Here is a 27671-nt window from a genome sequence, read left to right as displayed (position 1 = left end):
ATCGAGTTGTGTTTAGTTTTCGAGATAGGGTGAGAGAGAAAGAGCGAGGGGAGGGGCGCGAGGAACGGCAAGAGGGAAAGAAAATTTTGTTAGGAGGTTCGAGACGAGTCTGTATACTGGTTCGCGCGCGCCATGCGGCGAGGCTTTCCCCACTATGGTTCGCGTCGGGTGTGCGAATGGCGGGAAGGAGGGGGGCGGTGGCGCGGTGAGAAGGGAGTGGGAGATAGAAGAAGAAAGAAGGGGTCGACGTGGGTTAGAGAGAGAGAGAGACGGAGAATAGAGAGGGCAATCGGCGGTACAGCGCTTAGCGCCGTTGTGCTCCGAGCGGAGAGTCGAAGTCTCGGGTTTACACGTCGGGTTTGGACGCAAGGGAGAGCCCGAATCGTGCGACCCGGCCTCCAAAAATCTCCCATTGCGTCCCTTGCGTGTATGTTTTCCGTGTGCTCGTGTGTGTGTTATATATCTCGTGTGTGAATGTGTGTGAGTGTGTGTCCCCTTGGAAGAAAAAACGGGTTGTTTTTTCTTGTGCGAGTCCCCGTAACTTCGCAACGAAGCAACATTCGTTAAACGTTTCGTGTATTTTTTCTTCGTCCTATCCCTTTCTCTCTCTCTCGCTCTTTTTCACACATGAGTTCGTGACAGGTGTGTCTCCCTTTCATTTTCCATTGCGCGCCGCCCGGTCTATCTCTTCGCGTATTTCTTCTCGTTCCTCAAAGTTTATTGTTTGCTCATGTTGTTTTGTTTTTGATTAAGTGCGTCGACCGGCGCGGCTACGTCTCGTAAAAACATAAAACTTTGTCACGATTTCAGTTGAATGTAAAATTCACACGCGCGCGCACACACACACACACACACAACACACAGAGACACAAGCGAAACTTTGAGACCGGAGTGGCGTGAGGAGCGAGTGTTTTTTCGAAATGCAGTGTCGTGCAAAAGTGTCTTAACAGATGAGACCTCGCGTCTCCCAACGACTATCAGTGTTTGTCTTGAAATTTTGGAGGAAATAAAAAACGAGCAGACGTCTCTGTTGTGTGAAAGGGGGAATAAAAAGAAACATGGCTTCCGCAAACGGTAGCGCAGAGTGCAGCAGCACGGCAGTGCCGCAGTGGAAGAGAGATTTGATTCAGCGTCGAAGGCAACAAAACAAAGTATTGACGAGCAACGGTGCAAGTGCTAAATTGTGTTCAGCGGTTTCGGGCCAATTGTCAGCAGCGGGGAACGTCAATGATACGTTAACAGCGAGCGGCGGCGAGCCGGTAGTCGAACGTTTAACCTGCAGCAGCGTTGAAGAACAACACAGCGTCGTCGGTGCATCGTGCGTTTTGACGTCAAGAACATCACCACGAGTTGCCGACAATATTGGCAGTTGCACCGAGCACTCGACGACGTGCAATCGCGCTCAACAGCTCGGAGGATCAACGACCAAGTTGTCCTGTCAAGCGTCGTGTGGCGCCACTTGTACGCGCGAGGGAATCGCCTCCCCCAGCGCCGGAGGACCGACCGGCGGCGAAAGGCTGAACCAGTCCGCTTCCAGTGGCGCGAGTCACGAGGAAAGTAGCCTCAGTCTTTCGCCGCCGTCAGTCGTGTGCAACATGCGCCTCGATACGGACGCTTCGTCGTTCTGTCCGTCCTCGGAGGATGCTACGAGTTTTAACAATAATTCATCAACGAGAAACAATCACGCGATTTTAATAACCCCCGTTATCGAGCGCGTCGAGTTTGATAACAATTACGAAAACGGTGACGAAAACAACATGAGGAATTACACTAACAACGGAAGCTTGAAGCGAGCGATCAACAATCGCGAACAAGATTGTGACAATGGTGACAGTGGTGGTGGAATTGCTACGAGAATAATACGAAAAATGGACGGAAGTGTTTGCCTTTATCCGAGCGAAGGGAGAAAAAATCGGAAGGACACGAGTCTCCAGTCGTCGAACGGTAAAGTCGTAGGTGACGAGTGCGAGAGTGACAGTTCCGAGGAACTGCAGTACGGTCCCGGTATCGTGAACCGCTTGAAGAGCAAATATCTCAATCTAACCCTCCGGGAAATGAACAAAAGTCGCGTCACCGTTCAAAGATTCAGGCGGGCAGCGAGCCTCGAGGATCTGTTGGACTGCGACGACGAGCAGAGCGACAAGACGACCCGTAAATATGCCAAAAGAACAACCCCCGCCGGGGTCGCGGTTAAAACCGATCGGTACAGAAACGCGACGCGTGGTAACGACTCGATGAAGCGAGCGCGGAGCGTCGAAACGCTCATGAGATATAACGCCCCGTTAATAAATGAGGAGGCCAATCGAGTGAGCGCCCTGAGGCAAGAAACCGCGAACGATCACATCGTCCTCATCGACCGTACGTCCGTCAAAATCGAGAGCCGTTTGCTCGATCCCGATCGGCCCAAAGCTATAAACAAACCGAAACGAATAAAGCCCCTGCTCGCTGAGACCGAAAGGCCGCCGCCTGATCTAGTCAAAACGACGATGAGACTCTTCGAGGGTTCCGTCAAAAAGTTCAAGCCCAAAGGTGAAGTCGCTGTCAAAGTGGCCACCTTCAAAACCATCAACGACACTTACAAAGCGCAGACGATGAAAAAAGTCGTGCCGAAGCCTCCCATCCAGCCCAAACCATTCGTAAACGGTAACAACAAATTATCAACGTCACCGAAGAAATTTCTACTCACCGGTAAACCCACCGCCGAGATAATTGAGCAAGCGGAGAACGAAGAGTACAAGCGCGAGGGTGTCGTCACCGAACCGATCGTCCAATCGGTTTCTAGCGTAGTCAGTAAGTTTCAACAGATCGAAAAATCTTACTCGCCCTCGGGCTCCCCGGAGCCTAGTTTTAAGCTCAAATTCTCACCCTCCCCGAGCCCCGAGCCTTCGCTCGCCACCAAGCTCAGCAGGAGCAACGAGAATCTCGTCAAATCGCCTCCCGTCACCCCGGTCTCTTCCCCGAGGATATCCTCGCCCCCGGTGCCCGTCAACGCGAGTCCATCGCCCGTCTCGCCCAAGAGGGAGGCGCCCAGACAGCACTCGACCCCTCCGAGTCCGCCGTGCGCGACGAGCCCCATCAGGGAATCGTCCTGGCAGATTTCCCCACCGGAAGTCTCCAAAGCAACGTCACCGCGGCCCGAGGAAGACACCAGGGAGAAGAGTTCCAGCCTCGAGGAGCCGCCCGGACACCTCGAAATCCTCGAGGATCGACCTCGCCGAGAATCGAATACCTCCGACCCCCCGGAGCCGGCTCCCTCGTCGATTTCCTCCGAAACTCCGAGCGAAACTGTCGATGGCTCGCGAACGATATCGAAATTGGCTCTGGATAATATTAGCAAAGCCGGTATCACGATGCAGTACAATTTCGGCGATAAATCCTCGATCGGGAAGACTTATCTGCCGGGTGTGAACGTCACCGGCCCCCTCGCCGTCCTCCCGCACAACGGTCAAAAGTCCGAAACTTCGTGCTCGCCGACGAGCAGCAGCAACGGTGAAGCGAGCGCGATATCGCGAGTCGTTAAAATGGCGTCACCCACGCCGCCGCTCGACGCTGTTTCCTCGTGTTCCTCGCCGATTTCCATCGACTCTATGAACGAAGACGTTCCCGCGAGACTGAGCGAGCTTTCGGAGCCGGAGAGCAGCCCTGAGCCGAAATCCTTGGAGAAAACGTCGACCGCGCAATCCGAATACGCCAAACCCATCGGCGCTATTTCGAGCTTAGGGCTCGTCAAATCTTCCCCGAGCCCCTCCCACTCAACGGCGAACGATATTTCCTCGAAAATAATGAAACACCACAAAACCGATGTTTCACCTCCGCAAAAACAAATCGGCATAATTCGCCCCCTCGTCTCCACCAAGACTCAACAATCCCAACAAAATCTGAGCAATCGCGAGCTCGAAAAGAACCTCATCAATCGCGTCAAAAGCATCGAACAACCCACCAAAGTCGTCGTCAGCCTTAAAACCGCCGATGAAATTACGCCCCCGAAAAAAATTACCGGATCCCCCGCCGCCACCGGCACCGGCAACCCTCCCGCCACCGGAGGCGGCGGTCTGTGGGACTCAAAGCACTGGAATACTCCCAACAATACCATGGTTTTCAACTTTAGTAATCGCAAAGACGTGCCTGATTACATCGAAAACGACGGGCTCATCATTCGGAGGAAACGTGAAAAACAGAAGGTAGCGTGTGTCCCATTTTTATCTACTTTACAATGTTTTCTTTTAAACTCCGCGAGCTGAAATTCCTCCGGCAATATTTCGCTGCACGAACGTTCCTTCATCTTTTTTCACACCGACGGCATTGCTGATAAATTCGTGTTTTTATTTAAAAATCTACTCTTTCAAACGAAAGTTTAATGGATCGAATTTTTTTTTTTTCAAATGCCAAACTGGTGCTTTTCGTCCACCAAAAAAAAGTCTAATCCACCACATTTCCGTCCGACTGAACGAGTTTCTTTGACCAAATTTCTATTTCTTAGCACCAAAAAAACTAGGCAGAAAAAAATGAAATTTTACTAAGCCCCCAATAATTTTGTTCCTCTTCGTTTGTTTATTGCAAATAAAACGTGGATACCGGAAACCCATGAAATTTATTAAAAATAGCGAGCCTCGTACGCTGTTAACGCATAAAACGTCGAATGGAACGATGAATTCTCGATAAATGACGTTTCGTACGAGTTTCGCAATGAAATTAGATCAGTTAAAAAATCATAGCTCGTAAACCGTCGTGTATTCAGAGAGTGACTGCGCACGGATTTTCCTGACGTTCGAGTCGAGTTTACTTCCGACTTGAGCCCCTCCCCCGTGCCCAGAGAAAAATTTCTTTCACTTTCTTCGGCACGTTTCACGATGCGAAGGAAAAAGTTCTCGTCTATTAATGCAGACACGCAGGCCCACGGATGCGCGAGTTCGATACACGTAAGAAGCGTCAGAGCGGTTGACAAACGTGCGAAAGAATAACCGAAGGTGATAAACGAGGTTGTGCCTCGGTCCGCGTGCGCGTGTTGTACACAGTGCCAGTTTACGAGGAATTCAAAGCTCAACGCGCTCAATATTCAAAACACAAAGCGAGTAACACGAGAACCGTTTCGACTCTTGACAAATGTTTCTTTAATACTTGCTCGCGCGCATGTTCTGCTGTACATGTGTACACATTTTTTCATCACACGATTTGCAAAGCGTTTCTCTTCCCCCGTCATCCACGACTCTCTCCCCGTCTCTCTCTTCCTTTGTTTGTTTTTCCTTCTTCCATTATTGCGGACCTGTGTCAACGTGTGCAATTCCCGATACACCACTTAAAAAATCGTAAACAAAACCGGTACGAGAAACTTTCGTAACGAGCTACACGTGGGCCGGCCAAATACTCGCGTATTATTCTCAGTTTGGAGACCGCGCGCCTTGCGACGTCCTGTCAAATTGATTTTCACTCTTTTTTTTTCTTTCTTTTTTCTTTGCTTTTGTTTTTGTTTTTAGTTTTATTTATTTTATTTTTTTAACTGTGATAGACGGCTACGATTCCAGTGCTTGAAGATCGATTAAAGAATTTTCGCTTTTCGGTAATCTCGTCTCGCGCCCCTCATTACCGTGCAATTGACGTTTTTTCGTCTCATCCAATCTACTAATGAAGCTGCTTTTTTGATGCTGCTCTCGGGGGCACACGCGTCGCCCGGAAAATGGAGGGAGATTGATGAAAGTTATGAAAGTTTTTCATAGGTTTATTTCAACTTTAGCAATCCGGTTTTTAACGAGTTTTAATGGCTTTTCAAATTTCACTTTGATTACACTTTTTTGAGAACGAATTAACAGGCTGGGCTTTCGACTCGTCGGAAAATTCGATAATTTTTTCACTCAGCTCGATTTTTCAGTCGCCTGGCTCGCGACCAAATAATCTTCGTCTTCCTCCTAAATAAAGTCACGCTCTTTGGTTATTGCTTTGGTTATTTTATTTCGGTCAAACGTACAATGAAACTTTTTTGATTAACGAAATTTTAAATGACGCTCGAAGGATGAGTTTTTATCGAAAGTTCCGGTGCAATTGCCCAACGAGAGTTTCGTTTATCTCGCTTCGATTACGATTGTATTACGAGCGTGTCACGTGGCCAATTTACGGAGTGTCGTCTGCTCCCGCCGAGGCGATAACATCGCGCGATACCGCACACTTTTTTGATGGAATCATATTTCGAATGCGAGAAAGTACGAAGCTTTGAGGTGGAAAAAAAACTTTTTTTTTGATTCTTTAAAAACATTGAAACTTTTGGCGTCCTTGATAAATCCACGAGTCGAACAGAATTGAATCATCGTTAAATCGAATAATCAATTGATTTTCGTCGAGTGATAAGAACATTTTTATCCTCGTGTTTGCGTGCATGAAAATTCGCGTTGAGCTTTGAGAGGCATTTCCGGTCGGTCAGAGAGCGACGTCCTGTTTCAACAAACACCCATATTACGAGATAACACGAAGTGCGTGTTATATTAACCTTATGAATGTGTCAAAGCTCCTCTTTCCCTTTCCCTCCGTTCCTTCTCATTCTTTCGAGACTTTTTTATTTTTTATATTCTTTCCCTTTTATTTCTTTCTCTCCCTTTTTATTTCTGTGGCCCCCCAACCCTTTATCGTTCCTCGCTGCCTTCTCGGCCATTATCGAGAGGGACTTCCGGTGCTCGTGTATCCGCTCCCAGCCACAGAAGCACACGACTCGTATTGCACGTTCGGAGCTCCACGTGGAAACGACGCTCGTATGAACTGGCGAATACGCGCGAGGCAAGATCATCTTTCTTGTTGATTTTTTTCCCAGATAAATGTGAGAATTTTTCGTTATTTTTCTCTGCGATTCGTCACAATATCTCCGAGCGTTTCTGCCTTTTTTCTCTTTTGCTCTACGCTCGTGCGAGGCTCAAGCGACTCTGACGCCAAACGTCAAAACTGTTGGTTTTCGATCGTACGTTGTGGAAATCTACGATTCGCTTTCAGTGATCAATCAAAAACGTTCTTTCGTGGCATCCTGACGTTGCGGATTTTCAAATCTTCAATAAATAACGATTTTTTGAAATTCCTCGATCCCACTCCGGAACGAAATTCCACAGGAATTTAAATCCCCTTCGAATAAACTCTCCTTAAAAGCAGAGTTTAAAAGGAAAGTCTCGTTGCTGCGGTGGATACGAGCGATGGTCAAGACGGAGCGAGGCTTTCGAAATCGCTCTTTCGTCTCGTAGATTTAACGCTACTTGCAGTTCCTCGTTAATTGTTATTATTATTATTATTATTATCGAGCCTCGCTACTTAGTTAGTACTCGTGCTCTTAACTCGACTCCACTCTATTGTTGCCTTTTATTTTTATTGCTCCAAGAATTTGCAACGCTCTTATGAGTTTCCATCGTTCACTTTATCCTGCTTCTTCCCCTTCGATTTTTATTTGCAAAACCGTTTATTCATTTACCCATTTTCCCTTTATATTTTACCTAAAAAAAAAAACAATTGTTTTCGAAATAAGCCGAATTCTCGTAGCTCATTCGGACCGAAAACCATCAAAATTTCACGTTTTTTCCATCATGAATAATGCTGCTGATTTTCCATGGAACGTCCCATGTACGAAAACGTGCAAAGATAAATTAATCGAGCAGGCTTCGCAACGGAGCGATAACTCTCTCAGCACTTTGCTGTGCTGCGAAGGTTCTTTCTCTCTCGAGCGCTCTTTGCCAATACGCGTTAAAAGGTTAATCCTTTCGTTCAATATTTCTCCGCCGCGCTATTTTTTCATCTTTCTTCGCTTTTCGTTCGAGAACTCATGCTTGAAGTTTGAAAACTGGAACTTTCAGCTAAGAAGCCCTTATCGATGAGTCATTGGTGAAAAAATAATAATAATAATAAAAAAAGTCTTATCGATCGGTAATCGAAAGCCTTCCCTGTTGTGGACATTCGATACCGTTCGTCTTTGTGAGTCATTTTGTTGCGTATTTTCAATCCCCCAACGCGCCCAGCGACTATTTTTACTACACAAAACTTGGGACACGTCACACCCGAGAATTTTTTTTCCAGCGTCCAAAGCGACGAGTCTCGCAGCTTTTCGAGTCGATTATGAGTTTCGAAAATCGACGTTTTTGTGCAAAAATATTGTAGAATCGAAAAAATGGAGACGATAGTGAAAAAAAATGTTTTGCCACGTCGCAGTTGAAAATTGATTCGAATAATAATCACGAGATTCGCATCATAATGGATCTTTTTATTTCTGAGCCATTCCGAACAATTTTGTAACACGAAAATAGCTCTGACTCAAGAACCCGCCCATGCAATTTCGAGGTCAAGCACTCGCACCGAACGAGCGTTTAACTTTTTATTGTCCGCATTGGTGCACCTCTCGACTCGAACCTCTCACTTTTTCTTCATTTTCGAACACTTTTACCGAAAAACTCAGGCGACTTTGTCTTCAGATTCGAGGATTTTCCGCTGACAGAGACACGATGCTGACGAAAAAAATAATGAAAAGTCAGTGACACTCGCTCCGAGACGAGGCAGAATTTTTATGACTCAGCGTCGTTTATCACTCATTGAGGCATCCGCGCACGTTCGCCTTCCCCCGAAATTCAAAGGGGACTTGCAGACCCCAAAATTCTTACGATTTTGCCAAAATCGATGCAACGACGTCAAAATGGTGAAGGAAGAACCCAAAAGTCGAATTTCAGTCTAAGAAAACGTAAATTCACTTGAAAAATAATCGAGGAATCTTTTCACCTTGAAGGATTGACCTCTGGAACGACTTTTCTTAAAAATGCAATAGAAATTTCACCACGCCGTGGGTAATCCAGTCCCAGATCTGACGAGACCGTTTCTTTTCTTCGTTTTTTATTCAATTCGTTACGTTTTTCTTTCGACGGGTTACTTGAACGTGAAAATCACGAATTACGAGGCACTCTGCTTCGATAGAAGGACGCGAATAATTCACGCTCAGAGAATTTGAACAATCGCGGAGCGAGCAACCGTGTCGAATGTGTTTGTACACAAAAATTTGTGCCTAATTTTCACTCCTCACTTCGGCATTCGAATATTGAAACAATGCGTGCTCTTAGCTGCCTCAATTTTCGGGCTCGCGATCCCTCATGATGAATTTTAAGAGTTATTTATTCGTTCAATTTCTCCGTTTTAGAAACAATTCAATTAGGAGTTTCAACACGTTCGGAAGCGTTTGCACAATTCCGTCACTTACGAGCGAATTGAGCAACCGAATGAATGTTAATTTCGAAAAAATCAATACTATGAAAACCATTTTTCAAGCTTATTTTTACTGAACCAAAATTACTTTTGTAAAAAGTCACATTTTTCGAAGATTTTTCAATACATTTTTCCCTCGTTTATCCTTTTTTCGCGCTTTTCGGGCTCAGACTTTACGTGCAATTTAGCCGAAAATAACCTCTCGAGAAATCCGATACTTTGGAGTCGTCTTTGCTGAAGAAAAAAAAAAAGGAACAACGGCAGTCAAGATTCCCGAAAACCCGATATGAAGAAGGGTAATAAACGCCATCAAATCTCGGCTAAAAATTACGTAGCCTGGACCTTTTGAGAGATTCGAAAAGAGCTCAGGGCATCCGGTCTCTCTTCGCTCTCTTTATGTTTCTTTTTCTCGCCCCCCCCCCCCCCCTCTCTCTCCTTCGTGGACCTTGAAAACGAACGAACGATACTTTTGTTCCTCGAGCCTAGCTGCTCGTGTTCCCTTTCTCTTGAAATTCTACGCTCTTCCAAACGCCATTTATTCATCAAATTTTATTAATCGTTCAACATTCAGTTTTTTTTTTACAGCTCGTTATCGTCCAACCGTTATTTTCTGACTAAATTTTATTGTTACAAGTCCAACCAAAATCCTTGGTAAAAAAAAGTCTGAACAATGGACCGAAAGGATTGGAGGATTTTGAAATGTGGGAATTTGGAATTACGTTGGCTTCGAAAATTCGGGAAGGAACTCGAAATTTCACAAATCTATGCACAAATTCTAAATTTCATGAATTTATGGATCGAGTCAAAGTCGCATGAATTTCATAAAACTCTGGAGAAATTTGAAAATTAATAAATTTGATAAAGAAATTTCAAGACTTATGAATTCGTGAATAAATTAAAAATTTCATAAATCGATGAAAGAATCCGAGAGATTTAATGAATTTCATAAATTCATTAAATTCACACTGATCGGTAAAAATGAATTTTTTGTATTTTCCTTCGTTTTCCACAAAGCAATAGGTCACTTCAAGATTTCAGTCGTCCGAAGCTCAAGTCGAGAAGTGCACGCTAAAGAGGTGTTGAAAAAGCACTCGGTGGCCAAAGGGCAAACATTGCAATTTTGAGCGGATATTTTTATCGCTTTTTGCACTCGCTCAGAGCGTCGAGTTTTTCTTGAGAATAATATGAGGTTCAAGGTCCTTGAAGTTCCACGAGCTATAAAGTGTCTCCCTCTCGAGCGTCTTGGGGAGCATCCATAGTCATATGTTTTAGTTGGAATAATAGAAAAGCGTCTTGAGAATTTCTCATGGAGAGGGGCACGCACCTCGAAGCACTTACGAGCGGCGGGTTCATTGCCGCGCCATCTTTTTTCCTCCTCTCGACGTTCAAACGAATGCATAAGTTATTCAAACGCACGTGTCTTTTGCCTGTGTCAAGAAAATTTCGTATTCGGATTTCATTTACTTTTTTATTTAGTATTTATTCACGCATCGAAGCACTCGAGCTCGCATTTCTCTCGGTTCTCGATATTCCCGATCTCTCAACGGCAAAAAATATTGCATCAACCACGTCAAAAATGCACTCTCGCCTCTCAGTCCTCCGCATTCATTGTCCAGCTGTGGCGGCTGCCTCCTGAAATGCATCGCCAGAGCAGGAACTCCTTTGTCCGGAGCTCATACAGGGTGCTCCAAGTTTTTCGGCATTCCAGAGCCCGGAAAATCATTTTTTCTTATTTTCATGTAACCAACGAAACTCTTCGAAGGGAAGGATTTTCTCGGGCATTTTCATGAGAAATCTTGATCGTAGAATTCCGATACAGAATATTCTGAGAAAATGTCGGGAAAATATCTCCCGAAAGTTGATTTTCAGTCGTTGGAAAAATCGACCATCGCGGCGACGACTTCTTGGAGATTCGGGAACCCAAAAGCTCATTAGACTCACTCGCAAACTTGAGTTTTTGTGCAAATAACGATGCTCCGGGTTGAAAAATGAAGGAATAATCGAAAGTATTGGAATTTGGGGAGATTTTCAAATTTCAAAATGGAAAGAAAAAACGAAAAGGCGATAATTTCCGTAGATCTTTTGTCCCCGAGACTCCGGGACACCCGGTATACGCAAAAAGTATATACATGCACATGAAACAACCGGCTCTTCAAGTTTAGCCCTTGGAACGACCGGATATCTTGTTCCTTGGAGAGTAAAAGAGTGAGAAAGAGGGAGAGAGGGAGCCGGAATCGATTGCCCTTCGCGTTCTCTCTCCTCGCCGTTCTCCGCTTCGCCTCCTTCGTCGTCATTCGCCTCTTTCTTTCTCCCTTGAAACCGCGTATGCGGCGAAATTCAGCGAAGAATCTCCGGGACAAGTTACCGCGAGAGTCCTCGTTCGATCGTAAACAAAAATTCAGCTTCTTTCACACTCTAATCTGCTAAACAAACGCGTGCTCGTTTGCCAGGAAACGTGGAAAATTTCTCTTCGACTCGTAACACTTTGCGAGTATTCCTTATTAATTGCGCGTCTCTGGAAATTAATGGTATTTTAGAATTTTGCTGAGGCTTCACAAAATTTTACGCGACGCTGGAGATTCGATGTTCGCGGAGAAGTAGAATTTGCACGAAAGCTGGAAAGTCGATCGACCTTTCAGGGCAATCGGCCCCGAAACGTAGCTTCGATGTAAAAATCCCAGTGCAAAAGGTCTTTCCCATGCTCCATTTAGCGCCCAGGATGTCGCAATTATTCGGAGGTCAAAAAAATCTGGCGAGTGTGTGCGCGCGCGCGGTTTCGTCGTCTCGGGGAGCTTCGAAATTGAAAATAAAAATTGGCTGGAGAGCAATTGAGGCAGAAAATTACCGACTCTCGTGCCGGTTTCGTTATCACGTGAAAAGCGGAATCGCGACGCTCGGGGATCGCGAGTGAAAATTATCGGGCGAGAAAGAATCATCGGGAATATTGGCCGAGGGAGCGGAGAGAGCGGCCACTTCGAAAACTACATTTTTCTACTATTTTTATTTTGGTAGAAATAGAGCGCGCGGTAGAAAATGTCAAAGAAACGTTGAGCCGGCTCGTCTCCTTGTTTTCGGAGCAAACACTTTCAAAACGAATCCAAATATTGGCACGATCGTTACGAAAAAAACCGACGCGGAACACTCCGTTTGCCTAACTCAAACAAAAAAATATTCAGATTCAAAAGTTCGTCGTTGAAAAGCTCGATTTTGCTGGAATTCTGACCAAGAAATTCGATCCTCGGCCCACGTGGTTCTCCGGATTCGGTCGCTGAATGCTTCTCAAGCAAAATTACAGATTATGGAAGGAAATTTCACTCGTGAAATTCCTTCGACTTGTCTCACTTTTTTCTTCCCACAATTTTTCCTTTTTCTCTCCTTCTCTCGATGCCTCAAAAACTTTTGGTATCGGCTCCGAACGTGAGTGTGTCTTCAACGCGACTACATTCACGCTCTTTCGAAAAAAAACCAGTTTCCGGATACAGTGTGTAGCCGCTGCTCTCTCGGGGCCACAGAGTTTGTCAACCTCTTGGAAGAGCGACGAGCTACGATCATTATCGCTCTCTCCTCTTTCTCTCGCTGGCTGAGCAACGTCTTACGTTGCATTTTTAAACTTAATCTTTTCATAAAGTCTCTGCGATATCTCATTTGTCTACGAAGTTATTGAATCTTCGATGCCTCGGGGTCCGTTACTTCGACTGAATAAATTCATCAGTTTTTATCGCGCTTCGTCGTTCCGTTGCGTTCATTGATTTCCTGTTCCATAAAAATGATTATTCGTCTTCGATCTTTTATGCGATAAAGAGTATTTTGGAATTTAATTGATTGAAAAAATCAAGCGACCCCGCGACCACGATTTTCGGAGCATTTTTTTGCAGCTGCTGCTATTTTCGTGGAAAAAAATTCTCAATATAATTTTAAAGCTGCGATTTCTTTGCTACGATATTCAAATAAAACGAACGAAATGGTTTTCAGGTTGGGGATGGCGGTGTGATCGTCCTGGACGCAACGCTCGACGCCTCGACGACGGACGATTCCGATTGGGAAATATCTGGTGGTCCACCCTCGCCTTGCGACGTATCATTCTCGAACGACAACATATTGATAAACGGGCGTAGTAACCTTTCGAAGCAGCCGAGAAACCACAAGGTGAGATGCAGTGAGGAAATTTCAGTTTCGACGTCTCATTTTTCTCGCTTATTTTCATTTTATAATTATCTCTGAGCCAGCTTTTTTTTTCATGCTCGTTGTCATATCGGATGACAAAAGTTGCTGCGTCGGTGGCGACGCTCGAAGAAAGTCGAACACTCCACCACCGCCGAGACGACGACTCGCTTGAACTATTTATTATCATAATTAGATAGTGGAGTGTACACGAGGTTGCGTAATGCGAGCGGGGAACGAAGAGGGCGAGGGAAAAGCGGAGCTTGGAACGCGAGAGAGTCCCTCGACATCGTCATCGTACTTGGCAATATAAATAAGATGCTTGGGAAAACGGAGCATTGTGAATGCTCGTACGGTGCCGCGCAGACTTATTTTTCACAACGCGAATCTGAGCTAGTCGACGAAGAAACTAACAAAAAAAGCAGTCGCACTGTTGAAAAAATCTCAACGATTTTTCCCCAAGCTTTTTCGCCGCGAGCCGATTTTTTGGCGGACTTTTCATCGCCTCTGCTCGGCTTTGATTCTCTTCAATAATATTCCGTTTAATCTAATCTACTTGAATGCACTCCGCAATAAAAAAATAAACACAGGCTTTTTTTCTTCGTCGAACGGTTGCGAGATAAGAGTTTACCGAGGGAGCTCAAAACCTGCTGCTGATCCCCGACGATTATCTCCGATTCGACACGATCGATCGTTCGCTCCTCGATTTAAAATAATCCTCTGTGTTATGCTCCTTAAGAACCGGGAGCCGCCCAAAGTCTCGGAGAGTCGATCCCAGCTTCGAGGCTCGTTAAGCCTCAAATAACTTTACAAATCAAAATATTTTTAAAACCTCGAATATACTCGAGAGTGTGGTCGTCGTCTTCGGAGCGCGAGCAGCACGTCGAAACGGACTTGAAAATATGAAAAACTGCTGGGACACGCCTCTTCCGTTTTTGAGGATTCTTTTCCAAGTTTTTTCACCTTCTGCGGAGCAATCTCCATTTTTCTTCAGCCTCGAAGCTTCATTTACCGAACCGATCGAGGAACGAATTTATAAAATTAGGCTCGCTCCTCGATCATCGGTAATTAGACTGTCAAGTGCGGATTTTTTTTTATCGAGTTCAATGTCCGAGCACAAATTTCGTGATTGCATTGAGTCTGTGGATCACTCGCGGCCTGTTTTATTTTTCATCGTGCTGCGCGCTTCGTCATTCGATACTTTTATGCTCGATTTTTATTCGCAGCCATACAAAAATGGTTTGTTTCCAAGTTTTTACATCTTTCGTACCTTCAAAACAGTTTCAAATCTCCTTGAATCACTTTTGGATACTTTTTCGAGATTTTTCGTTTGTACATTTTCATAAAAGTTTGAGGAAAGTCCTCATCAGTCTCCATACTTCTGTAAAGTCGTTGAAGGGGATGGTCCGTGGCTCGATGCGGAGGCTCTTCGTCTATTTGCCTTCGAGAGCGGAACAAACGATCGTTGGCACACGACAGTCTCGATATTCGTGACGCTCCATATATTCGTAATTTTAATATCTTTTTTCTCCGTTCTCCGTTGTTTTTTTCTTTTTCACTCCACTCGCCTGTTATTCTCTATCGTAATATTTGAAGCCAACTCGAGCATTATTCTCCTAGTTTGCTTCTTTTTTTCTCCCTTTTCCTCCCACGTCGAGGCTCGCTCGTTGTTCGCTGAAAATGGCGATAAAGCCAATGTAGTTCAGCTCACAGATTAGAGCTCGCTTTTTTATCCTTTTTCTCTCATTCTTTTGTTACACACGCTTTATTCCAAATTGATTCGTATCAAATTGTTTTATTTTATTTTTACTTCACCCTCACGCAATTTTGCGAAACTCTCGCATTATTTTCTCACGCGCTATGAAAAATGAAGAAAAAAAACGTGTCGCTCCGCCGCTGCCCCCCCCCCCCCCCCCCCCCATTGTTTTTCCTCTCGAGGTACCAATACAGATGGGAAGATTTCGCAGCCTCTTTCACAAGTACGTTGACCTCTTAAAAACTTAACGAGCCTTTTTTCAAGCGACCTCAACTTTCTAACGCTCCTATGGCCCTACGAACTAATTGCTGCTCAATTTATTATCCTTTTTTTTTGCCAAACGTCAATACACAGTGACACGAAACTTGGGGTTGAGTTACGAGCTTAGAGGTGGAGTCGAGAGATTTTGTCTCTCATCCGATGTGGGTCAATATTTTTCGTAGACTTTTCGAATGAACTGCATTTATTCTCGCGATCAGAGGATGGAATTTAATCGTGGAATTGTGCACGATAATTTAGTGGGTTGAACGTGCGCTTTGCATTGTTTTCATCACTCAGTTAGGACCCAAAATATTTATAATCGAGTTTCCATTCGAAAGTGATGTTTTTTAACTCGATTTTTCAGCCAGTTACGTAAATACGGAATCATAAAAAAAGATTGGAAGAAAAAATTGCTGTGATATGAAATGAAACTGTTTTCCAATCGAATAGAAAGTCACAAATCGTTTCAACGTGGAAATAAATCTTTTTACTACTACAAAAGTCCAGGGAAATTGAGAGGTTAAGAGAACTGTTGGTGTAAATAAAATAAATAAATTCAAAACAACTTGAAAAATGGAGTCTGAATAATAATAATTATGACGATTATTTTGTTTCTCGCTTCGTTGCTTTCCTCTTTTCTCGTCGATGATATTTTTCGTCAGAAAACATGCAAGTAAAAGTTTCGGTTACGCTAGATCGAGCCTGGAACGCGCTTAAAACGGTTTCCCAGCCAAGATTCTCCAGATGTCCATTTCTCTCATTTTTATTTCCTCTTTCTTCGCTTCTCTCTACGACCGAACGAAAGATTCGCGAGACTTATCCTCCTGGCTTCGATATTTAATCTACCGTTTATTCTCGAATTAATCTACTAATCGGTCACCATCATCGCGTTCCACTTATTTTTACAATCCGTCTTTATAACACATTTACTTATTTTTGTCCCTCTTCATCGCTGTTTTTTTTCCATTTTTTTTTTTATCTTTATCAACACTTTTTGCTGCCCCCCCCCCCCCTCCCCTTTATCCGCTCATATTTTCACTCGATTTTATGGAAATTTATGCTGCAACTGAGAGAAGTTTATGCCACCATACAGAACCGACAAATCGCTCTCGAGCGAATGCTCTCTCGCCCCCCCCCCCCCCCTCTCTACGTGGCTCGTGGAATTCCTTACGATAATTTATTATTCAACATCAACCGCGGGCCTGTATTATTATTCAACGTTCCCGGAGGTACAACCACCGTAACTCTGCATCCACTGAATGTTGCGGCACGCTTCGATACCTCCGAGTTTCGAAGGAATCTTCTTTTCAAATATTTTTCGCATCACGTCCCTTGGAATCCTTCAAAAAGGCTCCGCAGAATTTTTGAGGAATCTTATCAACGATTTTGCTTTCAAGGAATCACAGTTTTTGGGGGAAACTTATCGCTTTGAGGGTCGAGACGGAGATCGTGTTCGTTGATCTTTTCAATCGAGTCTCGAAAGCTTCGAAGAAGAGAAATGGGAAAAAAATTAAAAATTGGAGTAAGATTTTCCCACAGTTGGCCTCATGATTGAGGGACTCGTGGTAAACGATCGATCACTCAATTTTCTGGCCGTCATTCTTCAACCGATAACTCGTCGTTCACTGTTTTTTTTCTCTTTTACTTAGCGAAGGATAATTTCGTGTCGCTCATCCGGAGGACAGTCGATAAATCTTTTCGTCCAGGCGAGCTTGGCACGGAGAAAGGTTTTCCGGATGCCCAGGTGCCTGGGGGAGGGAAAAAATTGATCGTAACAATATTTTATTCGATTTTCGTTTTGTTTTCTCAACGCTCCGCGAGTCAGAGTTCGGAAATTGAGGAAATTCGCGATTGAGATAATGAGGAGTAAAACTCTACCGCCTCGAGCGTTTCCGTTCAACGCGAATTCTGCCTCGAACGTTCATTTTTCTCCTCCATTTCCACGATTTATGACTCTCCTCGCGCCATTAATTCTCCCGGTCACATTTTCATATTCATCCTCAACTATTTTCATTTTATTGCTCGCAAATATTGCTCCTGGATTGAATACCGGTTCAAATAACTCTCGATAATGTTATTTGAGCCAAATCGTTCTCACGGACTTAGCCTTATTATTTGCATTGTTCAAATACACTAAAATTACCATCGCATTCGCAAGAAACGGCCAGCCGACTGGGAGAGAGAATTTAATGAAAGTCAACGAAAGTATTTGCCTCGAAACTCCTCGTATCGTGGGAAATTTCCTCCAAGGACGTTCACTTTGCGGATTATTCGTATTGTTCGAGTACCCTTTTTCCATAAATATGGGATAAAATGATGGCGCGTTTGGGCTGAAAGATCGATCGACTTTTCACGTAAAAAGCACGTAAAACAATCTCCGAATCTCTATTTTCATGATTTATCACTTTTTTTCAACTATTTTCAGATCAAATGAGAAATCAAGTGTCCCAATGAATCCCGGAAGTCACTGGACTCGATTGTTGTCCCCCTGAAGAGACCACAGCTCGGGTTAACGACAAAAAATCATTGAAGCTTCTCCCAGCGCCGTCGTCGTTCGCATTAAATCTTGACCCACGCTTGCATCGCCATCTGCTTAATCCTCTAAAAGTTGGAGCTTCGTAGTAACAGTTTTGAATAGCAAGCGGCTTCGTTAGTGGCGACATGACCGACTGACATGCTTTTTTCGCCCAGTCGATCTACGAGGTGTTCCATTTTGACTGGATTTTATGAGTCAATGGAAACAGAGGTGTTCCTTCGTCAAGAGGCGTCAGCAGTTTTGTACAATTGCGATTTTAAGCTGAAATAGTATCGCGAAAACGAAGAAAAAAACGTTGTCGAACGAGCAACAATGCTTTTGGCTTCTTCGATGCAACTTTCCTCCTCTCAACACTTGCAATTTCAACGCTCTGAGCAACTTTTAATAAGGAATTTACCTTCCAATCAGTAGCGTGACAGACAAGAATGGCGATGATGCTTGGAAAATGTCAGCAGTTTCTGTCACTCGAGGAAAATGGATTTACAACTTTCTGCCTTCTCGAATTGCAATTCCATTTCCATTGCTACTATCAGCGTTATTAGCGCTTGAAAAAAATCGTTCGCTTATCTTATCGTAAAAGCTTCCCGTGTCAGCTTCACGAGAACATTGTGTAACAGATTTTTCAATGTTTCTCAACGATTTGTTTCATCGTTCAATGATTTCAAATGAAAATCGAAGAAACCGACCAAAAATAGTGTGCTCACTAAGATTTAATTTTTGTTTAACAAAAGTTTCGAGTGAAAAAATGTGTTCAAGTCAAATCAATTGCAATGCAATTTAAAAAACAAATTTCTGCGCAGTTGACAGAGTTTAGAGCGTGGAATGAAGAGAATTGGACAGAAAGCCGAACGAATCTCTTTCGACAATGCAGAGAGAAAATTTACGATTCTTCTCGTACTTGAGACAAATTATGTAAAATTTCTACGACTTCCTTGTCCTACGTTGTAATTAAACGTCATTACATAACATAATTCAGAAGCAATTCATCCCGGCAATTAGCCAACGTTCATTCTTCGAATTTTAATAATCAAGAATTACTTTTTGCGATGACGTTTAATTAAAACTCGAAAATCTTGTCATTCGCATTCGCATTGTTCTCGAGATTGAAGTACACTCGAAAAATATCTGTCAACGGGGAATTTTGGCCTCGCGAAATGTTCTTTTGCCTTGAATGAGCAAAAACAAATATTGCTGCGAGTTAAATACGCGGCGTGGGAGTAAAAAGAGCGCTGCGATTTAACGCATCCTCGGAGTTTCTCAGTAATAACGGTGCCGATAGTAAATTCTCGCACCACTCCGATTATTTCGTTCGACTCATTTCGCGGCAATAGCCGGCTAAAGAGAACACACTGAAAAATAATAAACAAAGCTCTGCGCTCGCGTAAGGAAGCGCGCACGCCGAGCAACAAAAATCCTCATCTCCGATCTGCTAAAAGGAGAAAAGAAAAGATAGGAAAACGAAGTTTAAGTTTTGCTGCTGGAACGCATTGTACCCCGGTCTCTATCGTAACTCACGAACGCGTTGCATATCCTCCGGACTCTGTTATTAATTTGTTTTCCGTTGGAATATAAAAGCACGTGAAAACAAGTAAATTGCAACTCGTGTACCACCGCATACACCGAGCCAAGTGTAATTGCTCGCTAAGACAAGAGACCTCAAGAAAATGTAACGTCATAAAAAAAACGTCGAGACGAGTCACCTAGAACTCTTTTAATAACATTTTTCAACACATTTTTTTCACCGTTTTCGCATTCAAAAATTTATGTTTTCACATTCGAATCGTAAATTCGTTGAATTCTTTATCAAGTCAGCAGTTTTTGAGCATGTTTATTTGCCAATCGATACAATGAATGGATATCGATGAAAAAAATTGTCAAAATCACCTGTCAAAACTCCAAGACTTCAAAAAATTTGAATTTTCTAATCCTCCGAGCTCGCTCATGCTCCTTCGTCCTTTTTTTCTTTGCATCCATAAAATTGGTTAAAAAATGCCGAAAAAATATTCAAAGGAGGTTTGTACGATTTCGCAAAATCGATTAAATACTCGAAAGGTTCGGGGAATCAATGAATTCGTCTCGACGAAGTCGAATTTATTCAGCTCCAGGCTTCTCGGCACCGGATAAACTTGCTCAAAACAGTGGAACACTGATTCAATCGTGATTGAATAATCTGACATTATTCCTAATAATTGATGTCAGAACTGAGTAAAAATGTCGATGAAAAATGACATTCTCATTCCACTTCGTGTTACGAGGATTCGGAATGATTTTAAGGTTGAATTTAAAACGAAAATCGCAATGAAAATGGCGATTATCGTAAGACGATGCTCGTCCTGAATATTTTCTCGTGATCTCGGCTTTGAACTCTGTACACTTTAGTAGGTGAGACGTTTAAAAAATCGGCGTATACGTCCGGGAACGTTAATTTCCCGGTATCATACGAAGGCGATGGACGCAAGAGTTTTCCGTAAACGATAGTGGCGTGCTTAAAAAGTAATGTGTATTACATTCACACATAAAAGTACGTGTACGGCTCGGAGAAGGAGCCCGGATGAACGGGACTTTGGTGGTCGAGGCGCCGTTGAAGAAACTCTAGATTTAGCCTCTCCTTCTCTCGCCCATCGGTCGTTCCCTTCTCGTGTATCTTCGTGTTTAGCATCGCGATTATTTATTATTCGCACTCGAGCCAGGAGAGGCTCAAATGCCACCGAAGACAAACGTGTACATTCGCCGTTCGATCCTCACCGAGACGTGGAGCAGCGCGGGCCCCGGGGTCGTTAAATCGACGGTGATTAACGTCCGGAGTTGTGATGGGGCTGAGGATTTCGAAGATCGTGACCAATTCCAAGGTCGTGGCTCGAGAACGAATTGAACGGTCTTCGGGTCTGCTCGGCTCGATGAATGGCTTTTTATCGCCGTTTCTATTCGTTCGTGTCCGGAGAATCCGATTCGTTGACTCTCAAAGTCGCTCAAATTCATCCACTTCGTTATTTCTCACGATTTTTCTTCGATCACTCGACTCTTCCAAAGTTTCCATAGTTTTCATCAATGAAGTTGAGTCTGTAGACAATTTTCTTCGAAGCGAATGAAAAAACGTTCGTCCACGCTGCGGAATTTAGAACGCAGCATCACCGCCGTCCATTCTCGTCTACGGGACGACGAGCGAGGGATGTCTCGATTCCTCGAACGACGAGAGAGGCCGACCTCGCTCGACCAGCAGGCTGAATGTCGCCAGCATTCTCTCCAGAATCCATGAGCGATGATCATGAAGCTAAAAAAGGAGAAAAAAACGTCAGCAGCACCGGCGGCAGCTGACGGGGATAAAAAAATCTTTGACTCCCTTGAGACCCCATGTTTATTCTACATTTTTGTTTAATTTGAAGGAAAGACAAATGCAAAAGTGCACATAATTCGCCAGTTAGCCGCACAATTCTCCGAATAATTTATCTTGTTTTGTTCCCCTTATCACGATATATTTTAACCGCGTAAATCTGTCTGACCGGTAGTCAACGGTATACACATAATTAGACGCCTCGAGCCTCGCGTTTGTGCATTTTTTTCTTCTCTCTTGTTTTTTTTTTTTTTTTTGCTATTTCGTGCTGGAAATAATCGTCTCGTGTGTACTGTTACGGAGACGTCTCTCGGGGAGGACGGTAACTCTATTGACCAGCCTCGAGAGTGCGGATGAAAACGTTTCGTGGAAAGAAATGTCTTTCATGTTTATTCGGATGGGTTTTGCGGTGGTGATTTTCGTGCGATTCAGTCTGTTGGGATAGGAGAAACCATTTGGCTCGAGGGTCAATAAAAAATCTATTTTTTTCGACTTCCAGTCCCGTCATTTTCATGATTTCTTTCTTTTTTTTTTTTCCTTTTTATGTAGGAAATAAATGCAGCAAGAATAGAGGGAAAAACTGGAGCCGAGCTCGAACGATGAGAGGGGATCCGTGGGCGAAACTGTCGACGTTGACGGCAGCGAGACTCGAAACGATAATAATTGGAGCTAAAGCGATCGATTGAAAACGAACTCGCAACGTTTATTTTCCATTACGGACGCGCTTTTCGATTCAGCTTCAAAAATAGAATCTGAGATCGAGAGAAACGCCGCATCGCGGATGGAAATTATCGATCTTCGATGCCCCAACGGGATCGAGAGGCTCTAGAAAAAGTTTATCTTTTGCTTCGAGTGTCTTCTCGCGATAGCTTGAGAAGAGAGATGAGAGCCGGTTAAATGAACGGTTGTCACCTATGATCGTGCCCGAGAGCAATACGCGCCGAAGAATCTTCTCATGCGGCCGAGTGAGAGGGGAAAAATCATGATGCGATATCCAGAATCGTCTGGACGAGTTAACCATCGGATCGGTGAAACGTAAATGTACACCAGCCTCAGAAAGTCTCGGAACAACATTTGTTCATAGAAATTATCGCGATTCGTTGCTCACCCCCTTAAAAATCACACTTTCGACGATCCTTCAAATTCATTCGGTCATTCGTTGAGAGTCGAATGATTTCCGAGATTCCGATTACGTTATTCTTGAATAAAAATGTCAACGAAATGACACAGACCCAAAATTTGATGCTTAAAATCGAATTTTTTGAATCCATTAACTCATCAAATTTCGTAACCATGTTAATGTCAATTTATGAAATTCAACGCTCTCTGGACCCCTTTTTTCATCGCGTGGCATTGAACCAATGAAATTTATTCACGTTCCGAGAGTCTTCGAAGTCGTTAACGAGCAGTAAATTCAACGTTAGAATGCCTCGAAACTTTCTGATACTAGTGTACACATGCGGACTCGTTTCACGTTGCACGGTCAACCGGAACGTATCGTACCCTTTGATATAACATTATCCGTCTCAATACTCAAGATATTCACTCGGCGTGATCATTTATTATAATTAACATCAATCATACCGTCCGATCTTCGTACCTCGGTGGCCCTTTTTATTTATTTATTTCATCCAATTTAACCTGCTGAGTTTGAGTGGTGGAGGAATCCAACGGGACAGAGTCTCGTCAGTCCGGTGATCGGAATCCGATCAGATTTTCTTGTTTTTCGATTGGAATCGTTGACGGAAAAGTCTGAGCGTAGGAATGTTCGAGGAAGATTATTTCGAAATTGAAAATCAATGTTTTCTCGAGCATCGCAATGTCCCGTTCAATCGAAGCTAAAAAAACATTTCCCCCCCCCCCCTCCCCCATTTTGTCGAACTTTTGTACCGTTGTACGGTCGAGAAAAAAAAAGTTGTTTTTCGCGATGGCGTCATGCCGACGAAAAGAAAGATGTGATGACGTAGTCGGATGCAGCCAAAAAATCAACGAGTGTGACCGATTACTGTTATGCGGAGCTTACAAACCGTGGCATTGTTTCCTCTCTCTCAACTCCTTTCATAGAAACGGACACTTATATTTATAAATTAGCCACGTCAAGTCAAAACCACTCGCGTTCACTTTATAAGAAATCTTGAAAAAGTCTCTTGGAGATGATGAAAATTCAACACTTCAATTCTGTCAACTTGCAAAAGTTTATTTTCTATTTCTCCTATGAAATATTCATTATTTTCAGTAATTTTTAGCCCGATGATTTTGATTCTTATTAATGACGTTTAACTTTTTTTTTTTTTTTTTAATTACTGTGAATTCAAATATTTTGGAGTACAATTGTAAGACTTTCATGATTCGAATGTGTGTGTTTTCACGGTCCAATTATTACCCTGCTCCGTTTTCAATATCTTTGAAAAATGGTGCGCTTACGATATTAAAAGTTATTCAAAACAATCGTACTTAATAATATTTCTTCTTATCTAACTATGCTATCTTCGTATTCCAGCACCGGATACAATTTGACGATGGAGCTACGAAAACGTTTGAATATCCGAGCGAAGCCTCGATGCTGGCGGATGAAGGAACGAGCGTCGACAGCGATTCCTCCTCGACCAGTCAACAGTCCTGCACGGGAACGAACAAATCGAACTCTAACACTTCCGCATCCACCATGTCATCCGCTCTACTTGGTAAGCATTAATCAGGTATCGAATAACAAATATTTTATTTTCATTATACTAAGGACATGATTTTTCGTGTCAAATTGAAACACGAGAGAAGCGAAAAATATAGAAATTTTGTTTGTTCAATAATTATTGCAACTTTTGTCGAGCTCGCGTCACCATTGAATGAGAATTTTACCAAAATTTACAATGTTTACAACCATTTATTGCTGGCATTTCCTTTCTTAATTTTTTTCTTTTGCAGAAGAATCTACAAGCGATTCATTAAGCTCAAAGCAACGTCTAGTCTTTCTCGACTACGATCCGACTCAGGAGTCATTAGTCTAGAAATTCGCTTGTTTCTTTCATTACACCTCAAACACCTCGATTAACGTCACGCAATTCGATGCACTTTTTTTTGTTTCATTGCTGACTAGAAATTTTTCGTTCGCTTATGAGCCATTAAAAACCTTCGAGAATGTTTTACGAAAGATTTGTTTCAAAACTCTGGATGAAATGTGCCAACACACTTTTATCGTTTTTGTTTCGGGATCGCTCGGATTCTCCTGAAAAGTAATGCGAAGGTTCGATGTCATAAAAATGCAAATGAGTTTCTGTAAATTCAACTCTTTCGGGATTTCCTGATGGTAAATTAAAGTAAAGCTTCCTCGGAGAGCTTAATTAGAATGTGCTAATGGATAAAATGAAAAATTGAAGTTCCTCCATCGAAATTAGTACATTATTTTTTTCTCATTAAATGCATAGTTTCCTTAGTGTGCTTAACGCTAGTGCTTCTTTTTTGTTGTTGTTCTGAAAACAGGTGGAGGTGGACTAGCGAGTTTTACGCCGAGCAAAGTGGATCTTGCGTCCGAGGGTTTTGAGCTCGGTGTGACGAGAACTGCAGCTCCGTCGTCCGCGCCTGTTCCCATCGGCGAGCAAACCGAGTCTAAGGACGAGGGGGATTATTTAAAATCCGACGAAGATGCTGCGGCTTGGGGCGCCGAGGCAACCGCGGATCTTTTGTACTGAAAAGATCACGAGGAAGTTTAAATGTCGAGAAGCAATTTCGTTATGAAATTTTCATAAAGAAAAAAACAACAATCGCAAGGACTCGAAATTGGAATTGAGGACAAATTACGAGAAGGGGATGATCCTTGGAACTTTACACTTCAAGTTCCCCGGCCATTAACATCCTACGTAATTCTTAAAGTTGTCTCAAAATCGTCATTCCAAATTACATGCATTTACTACAAGACACACAAACGAAACTAAAAAAAAAGAAAGGAGCAACGAACGAAATTAACGATCCACAAGATCCAGTCAACGAGAAGACGACAATTTTTTTTTGAATTTCCATGTTACATGGTCTAGTGGAAAATTTGCATATTTTTCCAGTTTGTCATACTTCGAAAATCGAGTCGATCATGATATTGCTCGGTGGTTATTTTTTCTGGATTCATTTTAGGGACAACGAATTTATCGTAAAAATGTAAATTATTCAAAATTTTGAACACCACCGTGAATTCCAAAAATTCGTCAATGAAAACGAAAAACAAAACGAATTATTAAAACTGCCAAGACGATTCTCGTTCATAAGAAAAAAAATAAATAAATAAATAAACGAAACAAAATGTCAAATTGAAGCTAAGAACAATAGGGCGGTGTGAGCAAAAAAATCATATCAGCGTTACTGTTTCCCTCCATCTTTTTCAAAGTCTTTTTTACGAGGCGTATGTAAACACTAGATAGCTCGGGAGAGAAAGAGAAAAATCACACACTCGACTGAGGGGCTAAGGACTGAGTTTGATAAGAATTTTTTCAAAACAGTTGTTTTTTGAGATTAGTCCATAAGCCGAGTAGCCGCGAGTGCCCAAGAGTGAAAGGCTCAAAACGTGATTCCATGAATCGAGAAAAGAATAAAAGTGAAAAACATGGCGATACTAAAAATAAGAAGAAAATTCGTGTGTGGTAAATTTATAATGATTTTTTGCCAAAATAGGGCGTAAGTCAACTGAAATTGCCACTTAATATTTAATGTAAAAATTAAAACATCGCCACAATTTAAAAAAAAAAAAAAAAAAAAACAACGAGAAAAGAAGAGGAAATCATTGAAAAAAGACAAATTTGAATTTGTAAATTACCGAAGTTGAATCATTCCATGTACTCTTATTTTTTCCCACGTGATCAGAGCGAATAATTTCTGTCGTATCTTTCGTCGAAGATTAAATCGTGCTTTTGTTTAAAGATTAAAAAAGGAATTAAGGGGCAAAAAATGAAAAAAAAAAAAAAAAAACTGTAAGCGTATGAATGTTGTTTCCTTTATCGTCAGATCAACGCTTATGGTGTCTTAAATAAATAACAAGGACCAAACGAAGCGAAAGAAAAATGACATTGATAAAAAAAGAAAGACAGCGAGACACTTCGTTGAAAGCCAGGATATCGAGGATCCTCGTGCGAGAGGATTCTCAAATTCTTCAAAGGAGCTTGGAAAGCGTGATTTATTTGTAATTGTTTAATTTAGAGCGTAAGCGAAGAAGAGAGAATCGCTCCAATTGTGTACATACTAAATTATTGCGTAGTATTTAGCGTCGAGATGCGAAGCTCGTCAGCTTCAGTCTCGAAGGATCAAAAGAAAATGAACACTTTCTTTTTGTTTAGGGTACTCATATTTTCTCTGTGTATTTCTTTGTATTATTATATTAATTTTATTATTACATCTCCATATTGAAATAATATTACATAGGGTGAGTCTCGCGAGAACTCGCTCGAACAGCAATCAATTGCGATAATTTATTGACGTTTAAAACGTCACGAAACGAAAGAAAGAAAAAAGAGATAGTTCGGAGGGATCAACGTTGATTGATCGATTGGTCGTGCCGTTTAAAAAACGTTCGTCTCTGTTCTCGTCGTCAGGGAGATCTCTTATCCCCCTACTTTAAATATGTGATATTTTTCGTTAACATTCAAACTGTTCGTACGATTTGTTTTTTCTTTATTCTTCACGGATCTTTGTTTCGTCAATTGGTATTAAAAAAAAGAAAATAATAAAAAGAGCAAAACGTCTGTAAAATCGCGATGGCTCTGTTTTTTGAGCCTCGAGTTCGTATTCGTATTCATTTCAAATTTTCTGCACGACTCAGATTCGTGATTGCTCATTGAACACGAACGATCGTTTTTTTTTTTTTTTTTTTAATATATATTTATATATATCTGTATTTTCTTCTTGTTCTCTCCTGTTTAGTCCTTGTTTTCCTTGTAAATCTATCATTGTAATACCCCTGTGAGAGGGACAGACGAGAATTTGTAATCCGAGCTTGGGACCGACCAGTTTAAAAGCGAAGGAGCAAATAATATACATGCATCATTAAGTAGTATTATATCCGTAATTATATTACGTTTATTATTCCGTAATATTTGAATTCATATATTGTATACGTATTAAAGGAAGACAAAAAATAACAAAATGTGAAAAAAAAACAATTAATACTACCCCTTATTAAAAACTTATTAACAACAGTTAGAAGTATCGCGTGATGTATAATCTTCTGTGTGTTAAGAAATATGAAAAAGTAATAAAAGCAATGAGTGAACGTGAATTTCATTGACTCCTGAATTTAATTTTTTTTTGTTTTTTGAACACACTATTTAAATTTCGTTTCTGGTTAATGATCTATTGTTTGAATGTCAGATGTGATTGATGAGGATAATCGCTGCCAGGGATTATTCGATTGAATTTCAACAAAATTAAACTTTTTTGTGAGG

General features: G+C 42.4%; 1 protein-coding gene across 7 annotated transcripts; it reads left to right on the top strand.

Annotated features, from left to right (window-relative positions):
• The first annotated feature begins 296 nt into the window (after positions 1–296).
• Positions 297–27505, top strand: bif (bifocal). 7 transcript variants are annotated; one of them, XM_043420361.1, is made up of 5 exons: positions 299–642; positions 865–4181; positions 13180–13353; positions 23753–23936; positions 24730–27505. In XM_043420361.1, the coding sequence occupies exons 2-5, from the start codon at positions 1059–1061 to the stop codon at positions 24936–24938; spliced, it is 3690 nt and encodes a 1229-aa protein (XP_043276296.1). In that variant the 5' UTR covers positions 299–642; positions 865–1058; the 3' UTR covers positions 24939–27505. The 7 variants fall into 7 exon arrangements, with proteins under 7 accessions (XP_043276298.1, XP_043276297.1, XP_043276299.1 ...); XM_043420359.1 differs by having other exon boundaries at positions 811–4181; XM_043420360.1 differs by having other exon boundaries at positions 312–427; positions 811–4181.
• The last annotated feature ends 166 nt before the right edge of the window (positions 27506–27671 follow it).

Source organism: Venturia canescens, chromosome 5, assembly GCF_019457755.1.
Source record: "Venturia canescens isolate UGA chromosome 5, ASM1945775v1, whole genome shotgun sequence".
Lineage (NCBI taxonomy): Eukaryota > Metazoa > Arthropoda > Insecta > Hymenoptera > Ichneumonidae > Venturia > Venturia canescens.
The sequence above is the reverse complement of the archived record's forward strand: the minus strand, read 5'-3'. Positions and strand labels throughout refer to the sequence as shown.

What these genes read in the sequence shown, in the direction of transcription:
- bif (XM_043420361.1), top strand. Translation starts at nt 1,059, where the DNA reads ATGGCTTCCGCAAACGGTAGCGCAGAGTGCAGCAGCACGGCAGTGCCG. An exon ending in AGCAGCCGAGAAACCACAAG is followed by an intron (nt 13,354 to 23,752) that starts GTGAGATGCAGT and finishes TTCGTATTCCAG; the next exon opens with CACCGGATACAATTTGACGA. An exon ending in CATGTCATCCGCTCTACTTG is followed by an intron (nt 23,937 to 24,729) that starts GTAAGCATTAAT and finishes TTCTGAAAACAG; the next exon opens with GTGGAGGTGGACTAGCGAGT.